Raw genomic sequence first — 7,394 nt, 5'->3', positions numbered from 1 at the left:
ACTTCTGTATGTGTGTGTGTTTTTAACAGAGGTAAACGGGGGTCTCAAAAATTCAATGTCTGCACATACATTGCAAAAAAAAAAAAAACCTGGCCAGTTTAGAGAACAATGTAGGCATGTGTTTTTAAACTACTGTTCGTGCAGTCTGGTCAGGGCTGTGTGACACAGTATACAGTGTTTTGTCATCCAAGGAATGTCTTTGATCAAGAGTTTATGCAAGAAGAAAAAAAAAGCCATGAAACCCTAATCCGTTCCCACAGTCCAGTAAACGTGAGCTGGACAAACAGTGGACAATAGCAGCAAAGCTTGCTGCTGGAACAATTGCTGCAACTAAAAAAATTAAAGGGTTGCTGACTCACAGTTCCTACTACCCAGAAAGATTCCACATAGTGTCGATTATTCCCCAGAATCCTGAAGATGCTGAAAGTTAAAAAGTGTTGAGCTAAAGAAGCAAAACAGGGAGTTAAAATCAGAAATGGAACAGTGACAAATGATGAGTTGGTTCTGTCTGATTATTCAGTCCCTAAATCCAGACTGTGCATCAATCTCCTTTCTGCTGAACATTTTGCTAAAAGAAAACTCCGTGATTTTATTAGGAACAAGTATCAGTTAAATTCTATCAGACAGGACGCCACTATTTCAGATGTCACCCTAACAAATTCTGCACAACTAGAACTGTGTAGCTTTCTAATTTTTCCAAGGCAAAAGTTTTATGCCATTTCTTATTCCTATTCAGAAATCTCCCCAAAACCAGATACACAGAATGCTGCACTAGTGCTCAGTTAGTTATAGTTATAGAATAGGATAAAATAATTTAAAACATTGTGCAGCAAGCTGCTTTGGAATCAAGTGAAACAATGCCTGAGATTTTTTCACTTTTCATATATTCCATGGATTTAGGCAGTCTCCCACATTTCAGATGAGCTTAGTGACCACATCTCCTTCCAGACAGTAGTGCAGCATTTGGTAAGTAGTACTGCAGAATTCTAGCACCAAAAATGCTGAAAACATTTAATTACCACACTTATGGAATAAACACTCCAGTGATTAAGGTGGGAGCATTCCCAGTGTAATGTCAAAGAGATATTCAGGTTAGCTACAAATGAACTGACTGTGCAAGCCAACAAAACAGCAGACAGAGCTTTTATTATTTTTATTATCACCCCAGGCTAGGCTGGTGCTGCAGTTCCAAACCCTGGGACACACTGAAGTGCTTCAGCAGTGCTTTGCTCCAGTTGGCCTTTACACATCAGTCCCAGACACCACAACTTGCAACTGGGAACCTGCTCAAACCTCCCAAATTCCCTTTTTCCTTGGTGATACATCCACTTCTGTGGGAATGTGTACTGTCACAACTTTATCCATTAAAAAAACAACTCTGGCAGACTGTAAAATGAGAATCTTTATGGTTACTTGTCAAACTATGAAAGCTGAAGTTTTAAGCTGCAATTAGACCAGAAGCCATGGTTGTAAGAAGTTGCAAAGGGCACTATTCAAAAGGCACCAAGAATAGAAAGAATTAGAAAACAAAACCAGAAATATTAAGTTCTTACTCTAAAGCACTGTGGGATATTAGGGTGCAGGCAGACTTTTGAGAGATGGATTTCCCTTTATTCCAGTGCAGGAAGTTGCATTTCCAGCCAAAGTGTAAATAAGCATTCATAAATACAGGGCAGGCTCAAACTCTCTCTTGCATCTTTTCAAAAACCAAAACCTACATAAACCTTGAAACTGATTTACTGGAAAATTAAAACTCCAAGTTTAATCTCACGTGGAAATGATCACAACCTTGTTTCAGAAAAATAGATCAGGGTTCAAATGAGCCAGTGTACCTCTACAGGGTTGGTTTTGAAGCAAACAATTGCACATCCAGGTTCTTTTTTTTTTTTCTGATTTATTTCACTCATTTCTGTTGATTATAGATATTCACTCAAAGCTGGAATTTATCACCTTTAGTACAGCTGACAAGAAATGAAAGGAAATTGCTTAATGAAGACAGAACAAGAATTATGCTTGGGAACTTTACCAAATGGTATTCAAAGTTTACCTCTCTGCTGATGCCTCAAAATTCACTATTTCTTGCACTCATCACACATTGAAGAAAGGAAAATTACAACTGTCCTGGATTGCCATGACTTCAGCAGCCTAGCAGTAATGAGCTGTATATGCACCTTTTAACAGAATTCCATATTCCACAGGCTCCGCTGAGAGATGATCACAAAGAGACAAAACAAGCTAGAACTCAGTCCAGGCAAGTCAGAAATTGGTGAGTGAAATGTTTCAAACATTCCTCCTTAACTACTGAGCTGTAAGCAGGGCTGGTGAATGAATATAGAGATATATTCTGAAGTCTTACTTTTCCAAAATTTCAAACTTCTTGGACCATCAGCACCAAGCCACAATCTCAATGTCCTGCTTTATTAATAACCAGTATCATAATGTACAAGGATGCATATTTTTCTATATCTTTGTGACCCTAAGACAAAGGAATATTCTTGATGTAACCTGGGCTATAAATCAGCATACCCAAAACCTCAGCTGTAAATCAGGCATAAAAACACCTCTACAGAATGCTGGGAATGTTCCACTGCCACAGCACTGAAAGTGACACAAACCCCCACAAATCACTGCAGAAAACAAAAAATAATGGCACTGAAGAAAGCATACAACTGTACATCCAACAGAATTTTGAACTGTACCTCATTTAATAAACCAAATCAGGCCCACACAAGGTGTGAAAGAGCAGATATTCAGAAAAATACAGACTCATGGAAGAAGAGACTCCATCAGTGTGTCCACACAAATGAAACTTAATTAAAGACCTAATTAAAAAAATAAAGACCTAATAGATAACCCTAAACTTGATATATCCCAGCTGGAAATCCTGGCTGATACAATACTTGTAGTTCAGTATATACACATGTATTTATATAATAATTTATTATATTTTTTTTTAAATGGAACTAAAGCAACAAGAAAATTAGCCACCAAACACCAAACCAATTTTCCAAATAACAGTCACCACCTGACTGCCAAAGACCCTTTCTCTCCTGAGCTGAACAAAAATAATTGTGTTTGATACAATCTCTGGAGCAGCACCTTGGCTTGTCACCCACATATCACACACTTCTATTAATCAAATGCTCCACCTGGACCTCTCACAACCCTGACCTTACTTTTACAGACATTTTAGCACATGAGGAAACAAGTAAAAATTAATTCCTACCTCAGTGGTACTTCATTGCAAAGATATTCTCCACAAAATTAGAATTATCATGAGTGTGTACGTTCTGTACTATCTATTTTAACCACTTCACCTACACAAGTATTTGTGAGCTCCTACAATCCCACACATCCACTAGATGGCTCTGACACTGCCTGTGGCTATCAAAATTCACATCTAAGACAGTTCAACAAACCAAAAACCTCAAATCTGTCTCTGATTTTCAAATTTCATATCAAAATCACAAGGCTGAACCGTGCCACGAAGGCAGAGTCAGACACACACAGAGTACAGGTGGTGAAAGGAATTCTGGAATTCCTCACTGGAATGCAGAGACATCCAGCAGCCCAAGGCAAAGCCTCTTCCAGGCACTCCTCTCAGCTAACACAGCTGGCAGCATCCAGTGATTTGGAATGAGACTGAAGTGGTCACTTTTCAAGGCTGGCATGTAAAAAGCTGGTCTGTGTGAGAGGTACTGATAAATACAGTCAATGAGAACTCCTGGCAGCCATGTTCATCTCATCCACCATTTAAACTGGTGACTTGTAGGGAAGGGTTAGATTTTGTGGAGTTTGATCCCTTTCCCCCATCAGTCTGCAAAACTATTGGAAAATCCAGGTGCAAATTCCATATTCTGAGCAGGTACCTTCATCCTTGTCCTCTGCATTCTGACCTCCTTTGTCATTCCATCTTCTCCCCACAAAAATGTTTCCAGCTGCAAAGTCTGCAGGGAATTGATTTTATTTTCCTTCACTCACAGCATGTACACATGGTGTAAACTGAATGATCTGCATACACAGATTTTTAAGTAACAGACATCCTTTAAACAAGGAAACTGTGCAAATGCTTATTTTCCTTTTGAGGAATTATCAGTAAAAGACTAGCAAAGAATTAAAACAAATATTTCTATTTAACAGATTTACACACTAGTGTGTGTAATATCCTAAATAAAACTTGGAGATAATAAATGTTAAATAATACTGCAAATCCAGTGATTTTTCACTTCCCTTTTAACATCTCTCCACTATTTTGATGTTTTTTAATATAAAAGTAGATAGACACTTTTTCAGTTCTGCTCTTTTCATGTTTTTTTCTTTGGTCATCCACGATTATCTTCATCTCTTGCGTTCAAAATGTCAGTGAAGATCTCTCATTACCAAGTCTAAAATCAGACTGAATATTTAGCATTGAACAAACCTAAAAAGGAATACACAGAAGTGTTTCAAAGGGTCTGTTTTTCAAGAACAATGTTCAACAAAACTCCCAATTCATCCATTTATCTTCTTCTGATCCCACTTGTAATTCAAATTGCCAAAGATTATTTCCAACTTGCTTTTTAAAGATTTTTTTCCCTTTATTTTGCATTTGTTATTGCTTGGGAAATTTTCAGCTATCAAGGGCTTTCACTTGTATTCAAGTATTTTCCTATGATTGCAGAATGGGAATCATAACTGCTCCACAAAACTTTGGAGTGGCTTGAGAAACAAAGTATCTTCAAAAATTAATTTATGTGCTAAAATTACAACTTAATCCTACAAACCTGTTTAAATTTTCCTCTGATTTTTTCCAGATCTTCTTGCAGCTTATCATAAGTGGGGTCTTCATATGGGAATTTCTGAATCATCCCTATTAATGAATCCAGAGCCCTTAGCTTTTTGCTAGAAAAAACAAAATTAATCTAATTAAAAGAAAACCCAATGATCCTCACACAGGAATTTTTTCAATCTATCACTATGAAAATTACACTGATAAATAATAATCCAGAGCACAAAACCCAGCCCTCCATCCTTCTTTAATTCAACTTTCAGCCCATTGTCAGGTGTGTTCCATATTCTTCAATAAGAAATTATCCAAACTAGGAATTACTCCAAATTGGGAATTAAGCACAACTGACAGATGTAAGGCTTCCATTTCAACTTACCAGTCCAAAGTTGAAAAATATTAAAGAATCAACAAAGATACTGATTAGATAACTGGGCAAAAAAAAGAAATGCAACCAAAAAGGCAGTTCTGGCAGACAGATTAATCAAAATGGGACAGAACAAAAAGATGTGAAGAGAAGAATGGAAGTCACAGTGAAATGCCTTTAAGCCTTTTTCACCTCACCTGTTCTTTGGATCTGTGCATTTCTGGAGCAGACAGTGCCACGTCAGTGCAAACCCAAGGTAGCAGCCAATCTAAAATTAATTTTAAAGAGTCATGAGGGAAAGAAAAAACCCCAAAGGACACAGAGCATAGACAGTGGAACAAAAATAAAGCACTACACTCTATCTCACTCTTTGGGAAACTAAACCCTGGGTACACAAACTGTACCCCTTTCCAAGCTGGAAAGGCTGACAAGTACAAGGTTACCCAAGCCACCCTCTCACTTGATGTGTCCAATCCTGCCTCCCTCTGGAGCTTTCCCAGTATGAGGAGATCACAGCAATTCTCTCCTATGGTCTGTCCAGGACCATTTTGTACAAACCAACCAGCTCTGGAGGCTGCTGCTTGGCATTCTCATCCTGTGACAAACTGGAGTGGACATATGGGACAAGCTGAGGTGCCTCCCCAGCAGTGTCCAGCCCCTGAATTCCTGGGAATGGTTATTGATCCAGGTGTGCAGAAGAGGAGCAGTGCCACAAACCCTCACAGCATCACAATTAACAGAGTGCAGGAGACACACAGATCTGTGTGGCTCCAGATTCCATGCTTTTCCTTATGCTGGGCCACAGGAGATGGTATTGGGAGCCAGGGGGACCTTTAGCCATAAATCTGGGAAAAAAGACTGCCAAAGCTCCATACAGCAAATAAGCTGAGAAAACACAAGCGCATCTACTGACGTCTCCAGCTCAAAACAGCACCTTTAAAGCAGCTTTATGAGTCCTCCTGGACACAGAGCAGTGAAACACAGCAGGCCTCAGCCTGGAAATTTCTGTGTGGCTGTCATTTTCTAAGGGCAGGAAGATTGCAGTGCTGAAGACTTTCCCTGCTTACCTCTGAGCCCATCCTGGCTCCGTGCAGTGCTCCGTGCCTCCTGCCCTCAGCCATGCCAGCGTGGCTGCCCTCTGCAAGCCCCTCCTGGTAGCCCTCCCTGTGGAACCTGGCAGAGCAGAACCACAGCTTGGTTAATTTCCCCATGGAACCTGCCAGTGCACAATCACAGCTTGGTTAATCTCCCCATGGAACCTGGCAGTGCAGAACCACAGCTTGGTTAATCTCCCCATGGAACCTGGCAGTGCAGAACCACAGCTTGGTTAATCTCCCCATGGAACCTGGCAGTGCAGAACCACAGCTTGGTTAATCTCCCTGTGGAACCTGGGAGAGCAGAACCACAGCTTGGTTAATCTCTCTGTGGAACCTGGGAGAGCAGAACCACAGCTTGGTTAATCTCCTGTCCAGTCACACCGCACACGAGTGGCCCCGGGCAACAGAGACGTGCGTTGCCTCCAAAGCTCAGAAATACCACATAAAATCTATTTAAATCCCAGAATCACAGGCTTTTTTTGGTTGGGAAAGACCTCTGAGATCATCCAGTCCAACCTGTGAATGATCATCACTGTGTCAACCAGCCCAAAGATCTAAATGTCACATCCAGCTGCTCCTTGGGCACCTCCAGAAGTGGTGACTCCAGCAGCTCCCTGGGCAGCCCCTTCCAAGGCCTGGTAACCTTTTCCATGAAGAAATTCCTCCTTATGTCCAACTTAAACCTCCTCTGGTGCAGCTCAAGGCCACTTCTTTTTTTGTCCTGTCATTTGTTACCAGAGAGTAAAGTCTGGCCACACATGGCAGGCTCCTGTCAGGGAGTTGTAGAGAGAGAGGAGATTCTCTCAGCTCTTCCTTTTCTCCAGGCTGAGCCCCCCCAGCTCCCTCAGCTGCTTCTCATCCAACCTGTGCTCCAGAGCCTGCCCCAGCTCAATTCCCTTCTCTGGACACTTTCCAGCACCTCAAAGTCTTTCTTGTAGTGTGGCACCCACGATTCAAGGTGGGGCCTCAGCGGTGCCCAGAACAGGGGGATGGTCACTGCCCTGGTCCTGCTGACAATGACAAGATGCCATTGTCCTTCTTGGCCACCTGGGCACTCCTGGGCTCGTGTTCAGCAGCTCCCGGCCAGCACGCCCAGGCCCTTTCCCTCTGGGATGCTTTTCAGGGACTCTCCCGCTACCCTGGAAAGCTCCAGAAGGTTGAGGCG

At 41.4% G+C, this 7,394-nt stretch overlaps 1 protein-coding gene across 1 annotated transcript in view; it reads right to left on the bottom strand.

The window, feature by feature from the left end:
- Positions 1 to 1,877: 1,877 nt before the first annotated feature.
- Positions 1,878 to 7,394, bottom strand: part of LTO1 (LTO1 maturation factor of ABCE1) — a gene marked incomplete at its 5' end in the record, with an annotated part of 5,955 nt that continues 438 nt past the window's right edge. Inside the window, 4 exons of the mRNA XM_005426112.2 lie at positions 1,878 to 4,420; positions 4,764 to 4,881; positions 5,330 to 5,400; positions 6,200 to 6,305. Of these exons, the coding sequence (XP_005426169.2) occupies positions 4,352 to 4,420; positions 4,764 to 4,881; positions 5,330 to 5,400; positions 6,200 to 6,305 (364 nt within the window). The remainder of the gene's footprint in view (positions 4,421 to 4,763; positions 4,882 to 5,329; positions 5,401 to 6,199; positions 6,306 to 7,394) is intronic.

This window comes from Geospiza fortis, unplaced genomic scaffold (genome assembly GCF_000277835.1).
Source record: "Geospiza fortis unplaced genomic scaffold, GeoFor_1.0 scaffold590, whole genome shotgun sequence".
Lineage (NCBI taxonomy): Eukaryota > Metazoa > Chordata > Aves > Passeriformes > Thraupidae > Geospiza > Geospiza fortis.
Note: the sequence above shows the minus strand (reverse complement) of the source record. Positions and strands in the feature narration are given on the sequence as shown.